Consider the following 17,010-nt stretch of genomic DNA (forward strand, 5'->3'; position numbering starts at 1 on the left):
ATAATGGCTACGCTTGCATGCAGGCCCCTTGTCTAAGACAAATTTCTTCCTCGGGAGACAAATAATAAAGAACCTTGAACCTTGCACCTTGACCTTTCTCAGCATCACTTTAAATCACAACCATGTTTGCATGGCATGGAGCACAGATTCATAAATGGTACCATAAACAGTATACAATATCCAATACATAATATACACACAGGCATGTGGGTTGTGTTTTTTGTTTGTTTTTTGGGCTGGTTTCTAAAGTGTAGTTGCTTATTCGGGCTTATTTCCAAATCTTAAAATGTTGTTTAAACCACAGTCCAACAGTCATTAGTCCGACACCCTACCACGAACCCTAACCTAACCCTAGCCGTAGTACGACGCAACGCATGTCGGACCAACGCATGTCGGGAGCAACGTAGGTCAGATCAGACTTTGAAGATATGGGGGTGCCATACCTTTGGTTGCTTTCAAGGACAACATCAGAGTTTTGTACTCTGTGCGGGCAGCAACCTGGAGCCAATGGAGGGACGTGTGAGAATTTTGGCTGGTTGAAGACCAAGCGTGCTGCAGAGGATAAGCCCCTTGAGTTGCAGCAACTCATTTTCTAGGGGGTCTTCAGGCAGGAGGCACGAACAATGACAAGAAACAATCGCACAACAATCAACAATAACTCTCACACCATCCCAGACGTTTTTTCTACAATCTGTTACACATGTCATCCAAAAAAAAAGAGTTATGGTATGCTACAGAGCAGCAGCAACCTGGTTGCTGCTGCTCTGTAGCATACCATGCCAACATTTAAATAAATTAAGAGCCTTAAAACATGAGTTCCGTGAGTGCTGGTTTTCTCTTGCTTGGAGTTGTGCGAGCTATACCTTGATAAAATGCTTAAATTATGTCATGACATGGGGACAGGCATGGGGTGATGACATACTGTAGGACCAGGAGCCATAACATTGTGCAGAGAGAATACAAGACAGCATATGAATTTATTAATAATGAATGAAGAAAATGAGAACATTATTTAAAAAAAATACTTTACTGGAGCAGACTGTTAAGTGGAAGTGCTTTAAAGGAAGATGAGGATTGATGGCCTGGCCAGATTCTCCTGAGCTTGGATGCTCACTGACAAGCAGCCAAGGCCTGGCTCACTCCCCCGTTAATTAGCAGTCAAGCATTGTGAACTGTTGGGGGCGCCCTGCCAGACAGACAGACAGACAGACAGACAGACAGACAGACTGTTGGGGGCGCCCTGCCCTGCCAGACAGCCATCTGAACTGTTGGGGGCGCCCTGCCAGACAGCCATCTGAACTGTTGGGGGCGCCCTGCCCTGCCAGACAGCCATCTGAACTGTTGGGGGCGCCCTGCCAGACAGCCATCTGAACTGTTGGGGGCGCCCTGCCAGACAGCCATCTGAACTGTTGGGGGCGCCCTGCCAGACAGCCATCTGAACTGTTGGGGGCACCCTGCCAGACAGCCATCTGAACTGTTGGGGGCGCGCTGCCAGACAGCCATCTGAACTGTTGGGGGCGCCCTGCCCTGCCAGACAGCCATCTGAACTGTTGGGGGCACCCTGCCCTGCCAGACAGCCATCTGAACTGTTGGGGGCGCCCTGCCCTGCCAGACAGCCATCTGAACTGTTGGGGGCGCGCTGCCAGACAGCCATCTGAACTGTTGGGGGCGCCCTGCCAGACAGCCATCTGAACTGTTGGGGGCGCCCTGCCCTGCCAGACAGCCATCTGAACTGTTGGGGGCGCCCTGCCCTGCCAGACAGCCATCTGAACTGTTGGGGGCGCCCTGCCAGACAGCCATCTGAACTGTTGGGGGCGCGCTGCCTCCCTGCCAGACAGCCATCGCAGGCTACACTGCAGGGCTTCATAAAAGTTGATAGAAGAAAATGTCCTGAAATGATAAGTTGATCATGCTGAAGAATTAGGGCTGGCGTTGGCCTCGTCGTGCACAATTTCAACAATTACAACACAATAATTACATAATGAATTGATAATTACTAATTGGGACATAATTACATGAAAGCGTCCAGTAGTCAGTGAACAGCTGTGGTACAGTAGCTGTCGTTATATTAAAATAATGTGACTGGCTTTCAACACCTTATTCTGGAGGGAGATGCATACTGAGCTTGTAGATCAGCTATTTTTTTTCAACACTCCCTCTCCCCATACAGAAAACTGTATGGGGAGAGGGAGTGGGCCAAGGAAGGTTGTTCGGGTAGGAACCTTTGTGATTTGGGGACTAAAGATATACTGTACATTGTGTGTGTGTGCACGTATGTGTGTGCGTGCGCACGACCGTATAGTACAGCACAATTTTTTATTTTTTTAATGGTTTTTTTGTGGCTTTTGCCTTTATTTTATATATTTTATGGAGGGACAGACAGTAGGCTGACAGGAAATGGGGAGAGAGATGGGGGATGACATGCAGTAAAGGCCGTCGGGATCGGGAGTCGAACCCGCGGCACACTGCCAGACTGGATTACCAGCCAAGGTGCCTGGACCACTGAGCCATGGCCCAGGCCCAGAGCACTTCTTACAACCAATCTTTGTATTGTTCTCACGAAACACGTACAAGACAATCGCATGCGGTACTGAAACCAAATGTAATGAATTTCCACCAAGGGTAATGGCATTTCAAGTAGCCGAGGTGAAGAGCAGCTCATGCCTGAAAGACACCTTGGTGGTAATTAATGAACCACACTTTGAGAGCACGATCCATCATAATATGTATTCTGAACCCAGACGATAAAAGGAAAAAGCAACCCCAGGGGATCAATTAGAGCCGGAGAGGACCAGAATAATCATGGGATGTGGTGGGGTGGGGAGGGTATTAGTGGATGTGGTGCATGGGGTGGGGAGGGTATTAGTGGATCGAGAGAAAGTTAAGTTAACACATTTTGGGCGGGAACCCCTGTTGGTGTTTGCATTATGTCATGCCTTAGCTATTGAAAAATAGCAGATCTACAAGCTCATAGCGCACCACAGAGTGATTTTTTTTATTTTTTTTTATCGAAGAACGACTGACAAGAAACATAGCTTTTTCAGAAAACTGTCAGGATGTAGAAGACATTTTTAGAATCTGTTCACAGGTCAAAATGGGTTAAGTTAATGAATATCGGTATAGAAGAAAGATTCCCACGTACCGTCTTCCGATGGTATTGGAAACGGTCCAGCGATGTTCATCGGGTTAACTCCAAGATAACCTGATGAAGGTCTCTGAGCTGAAACTTTATCTGGGCATTTGTGCCGGAGTCTTTCTTCCTAAAAAAAATCTAGGAACACCTTGTTCAATTCATCAAAACATTTAGAGACGGGGTTTCAGATTGTACGTGGGCCAGTTTCGGATTGCAGCCGTCAGTAGGTGCCCTTTGAGAGCGGTTTTTGAAGGAGTCAAGGGATTTGCATGTCTTAATGACTGTTGGGCGACTGTAGGGCGTTCCACATTTTGGTGGCATAGGAGCGAAAATAATTTAGTCCCTTGTTTGTGCCGAATCTGGGTTGTACATGGTTCGTTGCACTTTCTCTGGTGTTGTGGGTGTGGACTTCGTTAACATTATGCAAGTATCTAGACAGGTACATGGGTATATATCTTGGTGGTGTATCGAATCTTGTGGACCAGACCCATTGCAAGATGCTGTACGTCGACCCTAAGCCATTCCAGCCTGTCAAAGTGGGCAGGGGTGAGGCCAAGTAGGAGACTGACCAGTTTGTTTTGGGAAGTCTGGAGCCTAGTTTTAAGGGCCTTTGAGGTGCTGTGGTACCAGGAGGTGCATGCATAGTCAAAGAAACCTTGTACGAGGGCTCCTGTTAAGGTCTTCAACGTGTTTTTGTTGACCAGTGAGGAGATCCTGTAAAGGAATCTTGTTCTTTGGTTGACTTTTTTGAATACGTTGGTGGCCATTTTATCACCACATTATTGCTCACTGCTAATAGCCTAAATTTGCCTTAATCCAAGATGCCACCATTGACGACCTATTATAAGGCAATATTTTCTAAATTTCATTATGCTTTCAGTAGCATGTGACGTGACCAGGGGGTTTTCATGATTCTGAATCCATTCCAAGCAGTAGTTTTGCATGAAAAACACTCCTTGGACTAAAGTTGGCCATAGCCACTTGCCCAAATGTCCCCAAAATGTGCTGACCTCATCACATTTGTGATGACGGCTATGGCCGTTTTTAGCCCAAGGAGTGTTTTTTGTGCAAAACTAATGCTTGGAATGGATTCAGCATCATGAAAACCCCCTAGTTGCTGTCTCTGGACAGGGGGAGGGGGGTGGGGTACAGGGGAGAGGGGAAAAAAAAAGAAAAATGAACTGTTTTGACTGAATCGCCGGTCGTCAATGGTGGCATCTTGGATTAAGGCAAATTTAGGGTATATTTGCAGTGAGCGGCTTAGGGTAGATTTATCCTGGCTAGTAGACCCAATGTCCTGTCAGAATCAGTTGAGAAACGAAATAAAGCAATTTATTCCAATTATTTCCATTGTGAAAAGTAACACTTTTGGACATGCGGTTTTCACCCGACAGAGATCTATGTCTATCTAGAGTATCTGTGGTCGTTGGTAATGCATCACCAACAACCATTACGTTCACTGAAAATGTTATGTTGAATAACATAACATTATTTATGACAATGAGAAGTAGGTTAAAACTAAATAGATTTAATTTGATATGTTTGGCAAAAGAACTAAAGGCGTCATATTCTCCTGTGAACAGCGAGTATGGCTGCACTTCACCACCGAGCCACCGCAGTGAAATATTCCACAAACTTGCAGAGCCCGAACGACGATGTTTGTTTTGTAAACGCCATTGACATGAAGGGAAAATGTACGTCTTAATGTAACTCATTACGTCATATTGTCTCTTTATTGTTAATGGCGTCTAATGTTTGTGTTGGCACTGTTTGTTTTACATCACCTAATCAACATGAGTCAGGCTTTAATATAGTGGTGCCACTCACTTCACACGGGTGTGATTTTTATTGATTAACTTATTAACTTATTTAGTATTCTAACCACTTATGCCCAATTAAAAATACCAATATATCAGTCTGGCTTTGCTAGTGACAACACACACAAGTAGCTGTGTAGTTATTTCAGTCATCCTGGCTCTTATTACAACTGTCTTTATATCTCGGGGAGGATCAGGCTGTTGCAAATCTACTTGACACAATTGGCACATGTATTGAGGCGCTGTGTGTGTGTGTGTGTGTGTGTGTGTGTGTGTGTGTGTGTGTTTGACTCTAACTTGTCTTTTAATGTGCAAGTAACGAAGGTTGTACAATCATGTTTCTTTCAACTTCGAAATATTTCTAAAATTAGGTAATTTTTATCATTTGCAGACCTTGAAAAAGTCATTCATGTTTTTATTTCATCTCGCTTAGACTACTGCAATTCACTATACTCAGGGCTCAGCAAAAACGTTATCGCACGTCTTCAACTTGTACAAAATGCCGCAGCTAGACTACTAACAAGGTCTTGGAGGCAGGAGCTGATTTTAAAATTGTATTAATTACTTTTAAAGCCCTGCGAGGCTTGGCTCCCAGTTATATCTCAGATATGCTGAAACCATACTGGCAAATAAGACTTTTGCTGTCACGTCAGGCGATGCCTCCTCCATATCCCCGCTCACCTGTGGTGTCCCCCAGGGCTCGATACTTGGTCCCCTACTGTTGTCAGTTTAGATGCTCTCATTAGGTGTCATTATCCATAACCTCACTTTCCATTGCTATGCAGAAGACACCCAAATATATGTCCCAATAAAGTCCCCTACCCCTGACAGTCTAGTCGGCCTAAAGGCATGCCTCCTGGACATCAATAGTTGGATGTCCCAAAAATACTCCAGCTCAATGCAAATAAAACCAAAATCGTTCTCTTTGGCCCTCCAAACGACACTAATATTCAAAAAAAAAAAAGTAGCCAAAAACCTTGGGGTCACCAAAACATCACCCACACCAAAAAAAAGGGGGGGGAAACCAAATCAAAACTAATTAAAAATTCCTTAGCCTGCATGAGGTCAGGTTTCACTGGTAATATACTAGATTAGTAATGAAAGACGGTTTACTCGAGCATGAAATGGGCTGCAGACGGACTCCCCCCATTATTACCACAGAAGAAAAAACTCACCTTCAGACTCCACCTCACCCCTTAGCACTGCTCTCTCATTGTTTCACTTACTCTTGCCTATTTATTTATTTATTTTCTTTTACTGTACAGTAGATGCTTAATTAATTAATCATAAAAAGCCCAATTCTGGCCCAGGCCGTGGCGTAACGGTCTGGGCACCTGACTGGTAATCCAGTCGCAGTGTGCCGCGGGTTCGACTCCCGAGCCCGACACGGCCTTTACTGCATGTCATCCCCCCATCTCTCTCCCGTTTCCTGTCAGCCTACTGTCTGTCCCTTCAAAAATCAATAAAAGGCGTAAGCCGCAAAAAAATATCTTAAAAAAAAAAAAAAAAAAAAGCCCAATTCTCTTTGACATGATTCAAATCCTGACAAATACAATGTTTACTAAACACTAGTAATCTGATTTCAAAGTCACAGTGACACAGGTGACACTGACAGGTGCAGTGAGGATGGCTTGTCGACTATGAATGAGTGTGATTAAGTGTGTTGTTGTTGAAAGGGACACGGGCTATTTCTGATGAGGGCTGGAATGATAATGCATAGAGTCACTATCGAGTCCTTTCCTTTTGGACCATTGGCTCGCTGTTTATTGTCTTTAGAGGCACAGGAGACCTAACGGACAGCATTCCACCCTCAGTCAGCAAAGAGAACAGTGTTTTTTATAGTTCTATAAAAAAAGACAAAACTGCTTCCAGGTATTTTGCAGTTTTGTTTTGTTTACCTGGGCTCTGCTGTCGAAGAGTAGCCCATTTATTTTGAGAGTGAAAGAGTATAGTGAGAGCGGTGTGTGCGCGTGTGTGTGTGTGTGTCCCCGGAAAATGACACTACATACCAGGGCTGTTTATTTCGAATGAATACATCACTCTGCAAGCTGAGCTGTCTGTCTGGATTGTGACCCAGTGAGTGGCAGGCGGCGCCCTATGACACGATATCCACCCTAACCTGTGCTGTGTGGGTGAACAGTGAACACACACAGCGTCCCACGTCCCACCCCCCTAATCTGTATTTATAGTTCAGTGTATTCATCTGGAAATGCATTAACGCGTTGCTTCTGAGTATGCAAAACCTGAGGTGTTCCGATACCGATACTGGTACTGGGCGACACTATCAGATGAATTAATTAACATTTTGATAGTTATAGTTGTCCTTTCTACTTGTAGCAGGAGCACATTAAAAGTATTTATTTCATTTATATCAGACCACCAGGTCCAAAAAAGTACTCCATGAAGTGTAGATTTGTGTCTGTGTATATTCAGCGGGCAGCATTATTAGATTAATAAATGAGCATTAATTAACCTACAGTACGTTGTGAGTCTCCACTCGTCTCGATGCAGCCGCAGGTCATTAAAGGTTATTTCCATCAGACGAGTTCCAACAAAGTAATCCATGACTGTATAGGGGAATCTTCTTGTAGTTATAAGCACAACGTCCTTAAAATCCTTATAAAGATATAAAAGCTGCAGCCAAGTTTATTTTGCCGTAAAGAAAACTGGCATGTGTTGGTTTTCTTTACGACAGCACCCCCACCCCTCCCCCGCACATGTGCAGGGAGTCAGGGACCATAGGTGATTTATTTTGCCTCGAGCATAATGAAAGAAAGGCACCTATACAAGATCAACATTTTTCTTTCAAAACGATGATAATAATAGTGTGTTACTGTGTTTGAATGTATGATTTGAATAGAACAAAATGTTTCATTGCTAATAAGAAAAATAAATAACATTTTGGATTTCTTTCTAAATCATTTCAGGCTTCAGAAGTACAAGACATGAAAATGAAATTAAATAGGTGAAAAAAGGGGGTAAAATAAGTGGTTACTCAACAAAAATAAAAAGTACTCGTATCGGTACTCGGTATCGGCGAGTACTTAAAAGAAAGTACTCGTACTGGTATCGGGACACCTATCTACAATAGACATTTTTTTTATCACTCACACAGGCGGACACACACACACTCAGTGCGAGGATGGTTTTTCAAAATATTTTTTTCAAGTTGGAATTATTGCCAGGCACAACACAATATTTTGTGAGATTAAACATTTGCGTGTACAAGAGCATACAAAAATATGTGTGCATGTGTCTGTGACGTTGGTGAAACATTAAACATCATAACATCAGTATGGAAACATTTACGCACGCACGTGTTCACTGTTCACCCACACAGCACATGTTAGGGTGGATATCGTGTCAGAGGGCGCCGCCTGCCACTCACTGGGTCACAATCCAGACAGACAGCTCAGCTTGCAGCGTGATGTATTCATTCGAAATAAACAGCCATGGTATGTAGTGTCATTTTCCAGACACACACACACACACACGCACACATGCACACACACACACACACACACACATCTGTGTGATTAACTGTGTATTATCCTTTCTGCAGCATCCAAGTTTCCCCTGTGCGTCACATGCTTAATGTGACACACATTAAACGTGACCTTGAACTTGATCTCTGTTCCTTGATTAACACGTCATTAAACGTAACAATAGAAACCAGAGAGCCAACATACCTCAGATACCTGGCACAGCCATTCGCACACGCACGCACGCACACGCACGCACGCACGCACACGCAGTAAGTCGGAAAACTGACTTCTATTCACCCACATGTAAGTGTAGGCTGTACCGATTGAGAATATTCCATTACAGTTTAGATACTCGGGGCCCTATCTTATATATAATAACCCTATATACCTGTATATTTATTATTATTATTTAACATTTTTGAATACATATATTTGCGTTGACTACTAAAATCACATAATTACACCAGTGAACATTGCCAGACATGGCCCAGTAATAGAGGGTATGCGTGTGACATCATCATCAAACCAGGAAGTTATGCGGGAACGCCTACTGAGTGGAAAAAAACTACTTTCTGGCCTTGACAAGCCATACATCCAAACAGAAAAGTCCTATCTGATTGCATTAAACAACGTTAAACAATGTTAAACTCACTTTGCATGTTGCTTTACCACTCGATTTGCCACTCGATGTGCCATTCACTTTAAGCATACGCATACCCTCTATAAGAATCCCTTTGTGGTGTACGATACTAAGTTTCATTGAAACCATGATGAAAAGACCTATAAAATAAGTCATTTAGACTCTTCGGTTGCCCTATATTTAATGTCCCTTTGTCTCTCTATCTCCCTCCCTCCTCTCATCACCATCCCTATAACCTCCCCTCTTGTCCCTGAATATCCTTTCTCTTCCCCCCCCCCCCCCCCCCAACCCTGCAGCGGTGTCCATGTTGTCCAGCCAGGCGGATGGAGAGGACTCCTCCTGCCCTCTGGGTCTGTTTCCATGTGGAAACCTCAGTGCTCTGTGTCTGCCTCAGATGATGCACTGCAACGGACACAAGGACTGTCCCAACGGAGCCGACGAGCGCCGCTGTGGTGGGTGTTTGTTTATGTTCACTGTCACGCACACAGCGTGACAGGGGGAGGGGAGGTGCCGCAGGCATCGAAGAAAACGACAACATTACAGCACAGTCTCAACATCTGTAAAAGGAACATTTCACTTTCAAAATAAAACTTTTGGTCATTTCATGGTCCACTCAGGATTCTGTGCGAACCCCAGACGGTTTTTAAGTTGCTCGATTCAGTATTGATATATTTGATATTCATTTTAGCTGCCCCGCCGCCTTCCTATTCAAACCCATTGTAACTTCAACCTCCATTTTAACCATCATAGATTCATCAAAAACACCCGTCCTTTTTGCAGGGAATAATATTGTCCTTCTAATTCGTGAGGGGGCCGTGTTTCTTTTTCTTTTTTTTTACCGTTTTCATTTACCGGTATTTTTTAATATTTTTTGTCTCCTCCGGCCTTCTCCTTCTTTTCCAAAATAATTATTACAAATAAATGAAAACAGAAATTGAAAAAGCACGGCCCCGTCACGTATTAGAAGGACAATATCAGTAAAACCATAAAAAAGGACGGTGTTTTCGATGAATCTAACATTCCAACAACAAAATTTAGTTTTTGAAGGGGGGTGGGGCAGCTAAAATGAATATCAAATATCTCAATACTGAATCAAGCAGCTTAAAAACTGTCTGAGGTGTTCACATAAGCCTGAGTAGATGATAAAATGACCAAAAGATTTTTTTTAAAGTGAAATATCCCTATAATAAGCTCTTCAACCTAGCTTTTAATTAGCATCTTACAAAGTGGTCCTATTCTAACTGACAACTCGTCTCTAACAATTACATTATTTTGTTCTACATTTTATTCAGTGCTCCTCCGTTATTTGCACAGACTGCACTGTTCAGCGGTTTGCTGCTACTGCTGTTGTTTTTAATTTAATCTGTCTTTTTAATATTTTTTTTGCTGTACTCTACAGCACTTTGAGCTGCATTTCTATGAAAGGTTCTGTATAAATGAAGTTCATTATCATTAAACAGTCCTGGGTGTGGTGTGTGCTTGTGTGATTGCAGGGGACAACATTGGATGGGCTGATGATCTGTTTAGTCGAATCCTAACGAACCATATTCTGGATGACGACAATGCTGAAGAATGCTGTAAGTGGTGTGCATGTGCATGTGTGTGTGATCCTGGATCACAAAATATAGGATTTCAAAATCTGATCCGTGTGTGTGTGTGTGTGTGTGTGTGTGTGTGTGTGTGTGTGTGTGTGTGTGCGTGTGCATGCACAACTATGTCAGTGAGATCTAAACACTCTTACAGGAGTGTACAGTTTAGTTCCGTTTGTATACACTCAGAACTGTGGTGGTCCTTGAAATGTATTAGTTTGAGCCATTGGTCTCGGCCTTTCCAAAATCACTATCGGTATCGGAGCCAAAACTCTGCCCTTGGTTGGGTAAGGAGACTAGTGCAGTGTGAGTGATGGAGGGAGGAGGGAGGAGGAGGAGGAGGTGGAGGGGCTGCTGAGGAGGAGGAGGAGGAGGAGGAGGGGCTGCTGAGGAGGAGGAGGAGGGGCTGCTGAGGAGGAGGAGGAGGAGGGGCTGCTGAGGAGGTGGAGGAGGAGGGGCTGCTGAGGAGGAGGGGCTGCTGAGGAGGAGGAGGGGCTGCTGAGGAGGAGGGGCTGCTGAGGCGAACAGCGTGCTTGAATGAATAAAGAGGATGGTGCACGGAGGCGCGGCATAGGCTCCTGCGGGAGGTTTGCACATGCTCAGTGTAAACAGGAACTGCGATGATGGAGTGTTCCAGCAGAGGTGCTAGCATAGAGTATGAAGGTGCATGAGAGTTGCTGACCCGGAACTGAAATAATAAAAAGAATAGTACAAAGTAGATTTAGTTTTTATTTTAAAAAGTATATAAATTTCATGGAAACTGTGGAAAAAATGTTGTGTATAACAACAAAGATAAAGGACATTCACTAAATGTTAAAGGTTTTATGACATTCATTTTCATTTATTTTTCTTTTTCTTTTAGATTTTAGATTTTATGACCTCAATTACACCCAAAAAACCTGAACTTTGAACATTCAGTGGATTTTCTGTGGTCTGAAGTTTTCTTTGGGGTTTGGAAGCCTTTTGCTTGTTTTATGACGTCACTGTTCCATTTGGTGAATGCCTTGAGGCTATATGTTGGGGGGTTGTCTGTGTGGGAGCAAGCTATATAAGCTGTCGTTTCTTGTCACTCTGGGAGCCAGACTGGGGTTTCCATGCACAGGTTCGTGTAAGTCTGACTTCTTACTCGAGTAAAATCCTTATACTCTATAACTCTGAATTCTTGTGTTGCTTCATTATTCATTATTATGATTTGTCTTTTGAGCATATGTCCCACAGATTTCCCTGAATAATGAAGCAACACAAGAATTCGGAGTTATAGAGTATAAGGATTTTACTCGAGTAAGAAGTCAGACTTACACGAACCTGTGCATGGAAACCCCAGTCTGGCTCCCAGAGTGACAAGAAACGACAGCGTATATAGCTTGCTCCCACACAGACAACCCCCCAACATATAGCCTCAAGGCATTCACCAAATGGAACAGTGACGTCATAAAACAAGCAGCACAGGGAACAGCACCAAACTCTAACTTGGAGTATTATTAAATGTTTATCTCTAAATTTCCACGACAAAATGACAAAGGAACATGGATGCGAAGAAGAAGAAGAAGAAGAAATGCGTTCTGGTAAATCAAGTTTACCAAGGGTAACTGGACTAAGCATCAGATACTTGTTTACAGCCAGGCCCACATGGAGCATTTCATGGTAGTGGTTCAATGCCTTGTCCAAGGGCACTTCAACGGTGGTAATTTTAACGTGTCGGACCGCTGATTCGAACTGGCGACCTTCCGATATCTAGCCCGCTCCGCAATCCACTCGGCCACCGCTGCCTTAATACTGTTAATACTGGATACTGTTCATTCAAGTGCTGTGGATGATACAAAACATTTGAAAAGGGAATGGTGGCTGCTGTTTAATTCTCAACTGTTCTGGATCTCATTATGTACATCACAAGTTATGAGCTTTAATCTAGCACCTCTGCTGGAACACTCCATCATCGCAGTTCCTGTTTACACTGAGCATGTGCAAACCTCCCGCAGGAGCCTATGCCGCGCCTCCGTGCACCATCCTCTTTATTCATTCTAGACAGCGTGAAGGAAGAGGAATCAACACAAACAGGAAGTCGTGCACGATTTAACAGATTTAAATGAGTGGCTAAAGTGTGTGTGTGTGTGTGTGTGTGTGTGTGTGTGTGTGTGTGTGTGTGTGTGTGTGTGTGTGTGTGTGTGTGTGTGTGTGTGTGTGTGTGTGTGTGTGTGTGTGTGTGTGTGTGTGTGTGTGTGTGTGTGTGTGTGTGTGTGTGTGTGTGTGTGTGTGTGTGTGTGTGTGTGTGTGTGCAGTCTTACAGGATTATCCAGAGCACTGTGACTGTAAACAGACCATGGTGTGGTGTGTTGACATGAACCTGGATGAGGTGCCTCATCTCTCCCACAACGTCACCTTGCTGTAAGTGACCAGCTGCTTCCTGCTTCTGTTCTCAAACCACACTTTGTAATTTTTCACTGCTATAGAGCACCGAAGTCTGACGTCACTTTCAGTAGAGGGCGTCAGTCCCCAGGTTCATGTATTTGTTTAGCGATTTTAGATCGCCTCATATAACTGTGTTTGAAAAATAAACATGTCACCCTGGCCGCTTCACTCATATGGATATGAAGAATCAACTGACTGAGAGAAAACGCTAATGTTACTGCTGCTGAATTAGTTAGATTTTCGCTAGAAGCAGACTGTATCATATATGAGTGACTGACTGTTGCAAACGATACAGAGACACCTCCCTAACAATAATGCTGAGACAGCTTGTTTATTTTTGGACCACAATGCTTATAGTAGATGATATTAAGATCACCCCATGTTATTCTCCATAGAGAAATTACTTCCGCGAACCAGGGGAATCGTCGGGATGAGCGAGTTACGTCAGGACTTCGGTGCTCTATTATTTTTAATGTTGTTTTATGCCTTTCCCTTTCTTTTTTTTCTCTGTTGCTCTGTATAGGACTTTGAGCTGCATTTCTTGTCATGAAAGCTGCTATACAAATATATTATTTATTTTATTATTATTATAAAGACACCCGAAATTAGTATTGTGACGCTCATAATAATATTAAAAATATATTTCTGTCAATGTTCTCACTTCACGGTTCTCTCGCTCTTTTGTTCCTTATCCTTTATTTTGCCCTACCTCCTGCATTCTGTCTGTCTGTCTGTCTGTCTGTCTGTCTGTCTGTCTGTCTGTCTGTCTGTCTGTCTGTCTGTCTGTCTGTCTGTCTGTCTGTCTGTCTGTCTGTCTGTCTGTCTGTCTCTCTCTCATCATATATCTGTCATACTGTATTATGTGGTCTATGGTCTATTTATCTATAATGTCAGAAATACGTCGGTCTTATTTTCCCCCCTTGATAAGAACATTGTTGCACCTCTGACGCTTGTCACAAAATATATCACACACACACACACGCACACGCATACGCACACGCACACGCACGCACACACACGATGAATGAAATTACACCATTGCGCAATTCTTAGGAAATACAACATGCTTAGTTGTGCTAATGTCTTTGTCACCCGAGGACAGAGTACAGCTGGGGCGAGGTGTTAATGACCTCGCCCCAGCTGTACTCTGTCCTCGGGTGACAAAGACGAGCACTAATAATGATGAGACATCAGAAACAGGATCATCAAACCAACCAACCAATGCGTCGTTGATGCAACACGTTGTGACCTTGTAGATTAGTTATATTTGCCACGCGACACCAGCATACAACTTAGAATAAATCATCTGCCTGCCTGTCTCGCCGCTACGCTGCCTGCCTGTTAACACAGACTTCACACAGTGTGGGTGCACACACAGAGTAAGCCTTGGAGTCGGTAGGCTTTTGACTTTAAGTTGCTCGGTATTAGAAAGCACACACAGTCTCTCTCTGCATTCTATGATCCTATAGGTTACTGAGAAACCACTGTCTCTCTCTGCATTCTATTATTCTATAGGTTACTGAGAAACCACTGTCTCTCTGCATTCTATGATCCTATAGGTTACTGAGAAACTACACTGTCTCTCTGCATTCTATTATCCTATAGTTTACTGAGACACTACACTGTCTCTCTGCATTCTATGATCCTATAGTTTACTGAGACACTACACTGTCTCTCTGCATTCTATGATCCTATAGGTTACTGAGAAACTACACTGTCTCTCTGCATTCTATGATCCTATAGTTTACTGAGACACTACACTGTCTCTCTGCATTCTATGATCCTATAGATTACTGAGATACTACTGTCTCTGCATTCTATGATCCTATAGTTTACTGAGACACTACACTGTCTCTCTGCATTCTATGATCCTATAGTTTACTGAGACACTACACTGTCTCTGCATTCTATGATCCTATAGATTACTGAGATACTACTGTCTCTGCATTCTATGATCCTATAGTTTACTGAGACACTACACTGTCTCTCTGCATTCTATGATCCTATAGTTTACTGAGACACTACACTGTCTCTCTGCATTCTATGATCCTATAGATTACTGAGATACTACTGTCTCTGCATTCTATGATCCTATAGTTTACTGAGACACTACACTGTCTCTCTGCATTCTATGATCCTATAGTTTACTGAGACACTATACTGTCTCTCTGCATTCTATGATCCTATAGTTTACTGAGACACTACAGTGACTACACTGTCTCTCTGCATTCTATGATCCTATAGTTTACTGAGTAAACAGAATGCAGAGATACAGTGTAGTGTAGTAAAAACATAGCTGATCTACAAGCTCTCTCACACACAAAGCTGAAACACCTCGCCAACACCACTACACAGAGGAAGAGGTTTTTTTTTAACTGCAGCTGAAGCAGCTGAAGCAGCTTCATATGCGTCCAACGCACGCACCATCTGCTCTTCATCCTCCTCATCACCTACAGCTATACATATATACATATATATACGTATATAAAATAAAATAAATAATCAAGGAGGAGGAGTGTTGTTCCAACTTCTATCACAGCACCATGAGCACATCGTTGGAGCGATGCGTCTTTGTTCTCAATCACACTATTAAGACCAAATAGTTCCGGGGGGAGGGGCAGCTCGCAATTCAATTGCGGTCATACGGATGGACGGACGGACATAGCTCCGTAATGGAGCGGAGGCACCGCTCAAAAATGTGTTAGATTCCCTACCGTAGATGAGCTTCATAGACTTGTTTGACAACATTGTGCATGTTGGATTCATGTTAATGTGTATTTGCAGACATTAAACCACTTAAACCATCAATACTTAAAGGTATTATGACATGATTTATAACATAATTTTAACAACATTAAAAGTCTTGGCCATGGTCCTTCAAACGTGTCTAAAAAGTTTGAACACTCAACTCCACTCCAGTATTTCTTTTTTTCTCGTTTTTGTGTATGTCTAATCTTCATCCTGAAAAGCCATGGAAAAACACATTATTTTAGCCTGTAGATGTCGGTAATTCCCCCTTTCCTGTCAACCCAAGATGCGCTACTTTGACAACTTGGTAGGAAGTCATCGTCAAAAATAAAAGAGTAATCTAGGCCAGTTGGTATCCAGTGTAAGGACTTGTGTTGATTGACACAGCCAACAACAGAGCAGATTGATTTTTCTCTAGAAGCCATTATTAGTAAGTATTACAAAGAAACAAAGTCGCGATCACAATGAGGAAGCGGAGAAGAGAGGGTAGGCACTAGGCAGGGAGCAGAGGGGAGGGGGCGGAGCTTTAGCGGAGATCTACGTATATCTCTGCCGTCCAACCAGATGAGACATTTTTGCATAATTATTCACAGAAGTCCAGAAAGCAGAGAATACACTGAATGTTCAAACTTCGTTTTTTTTTGGTGACATTGATGTCAAGAAAAGCCAAAAAAGCCAAAAAATCTACAAAAATGTGTTTTAAATGTCACAATCCCTTTAATAGTAAGCTTGACCCTTCACCTCTTTCCCAAAAAATAGCTGATCTACAAGCTCACAATGCCTTGCAGCCCCAGGCATTGTTGAATTTCAAGACCTGGTTTTGGTTGGATAACTGCTCCAGTGGAATCCCAGAGAGGCATATAGGACCGGGACTTTGTCCCCTGGCGAATACCCCAGCAGAGCATATTAATAATATCCCGGAACTCGTAAATGGCACAGCAGAATTGCACTGTAAGCTGTCCTGATTGCTTGTTTAGTACGGCAGGACCATTTGTCAACCAGTAGTGTGGTCCGACGTTTCCACAGGATCTTCATTTCTCAACAGAAGAGAATACAGATTGGTCCAAATGTTTTGCAGGCTCTCTCCTTTTTAAATTGATAAAGAAAAGGTTAAAGTCCTATACTATTTGTCACATACATTGCTGTATCCGAGATTTGTTCTCCGCATTTGCCCATCCCTTGGAGCGGT

The 17,010-nt window shown here is 43.1% G+C and overlaps 2 protein-coding genes across 2 annotated transcripts in view; one reads left to right on the top strand and one right to left on the bottom strand.

Annotated features, from left to right (window-relative positions):
* LOC310863201 (uncharacterized protein) overlaps positions 1 to 13,581 on the bottom strand; it is a 322,397-nt gene extending 308,816 nt beyond the window's left edge. The window contains exon 1 of the mRNA XM_083771378.1: positions 13,575 to 13,581. The gene's annotated coding sequence lies outside the window, so the exon portion shown is untranslated. The remainder of the gene's footprint in view (positions 1 to 13,574) is intronic.
* Positions 1 to 17,010, top strand: part of LOC310863168 (relaxin receptor 2-like) — a 138,239-nt gene that overhangs the window by 41,068 nt on the left and 80,161 nt on the right. Inside the window, exons 3-5 of the mRNA XM_083771330.1 lie at positions 9,372 to 9,527; positions 10,569 to 10,652; positions 12,944 to 13,049. Coding sequence (XP_083627456.1) covers positions 9,372 to 9,527; positions 10,569 to 10,652; positions 12,944 to 13,049 — 346 coding nt within the window. The remainder of the gene's footprint in view (positions 1 to 9,371; positions 9,528 to 10,568; positions 10,653 to 12,943; positions 13,050 to 17,010) is intronic.

The sequence above is a fragment of the Protomyctophum parallelum genome (genome assembly GCF_964188405.1).
Source record: "Protomyctophum parallelum genome assembly, chromosome: 1".
In the NCBI taxonomy this organism is placed as follows: domain Eukaryota; kingdom Metazoa; phylum Chordata; class Actinopteri; order Myctophiformes; family Myctophidae; genus Protomyctophum; species Protomyctophum parallelum.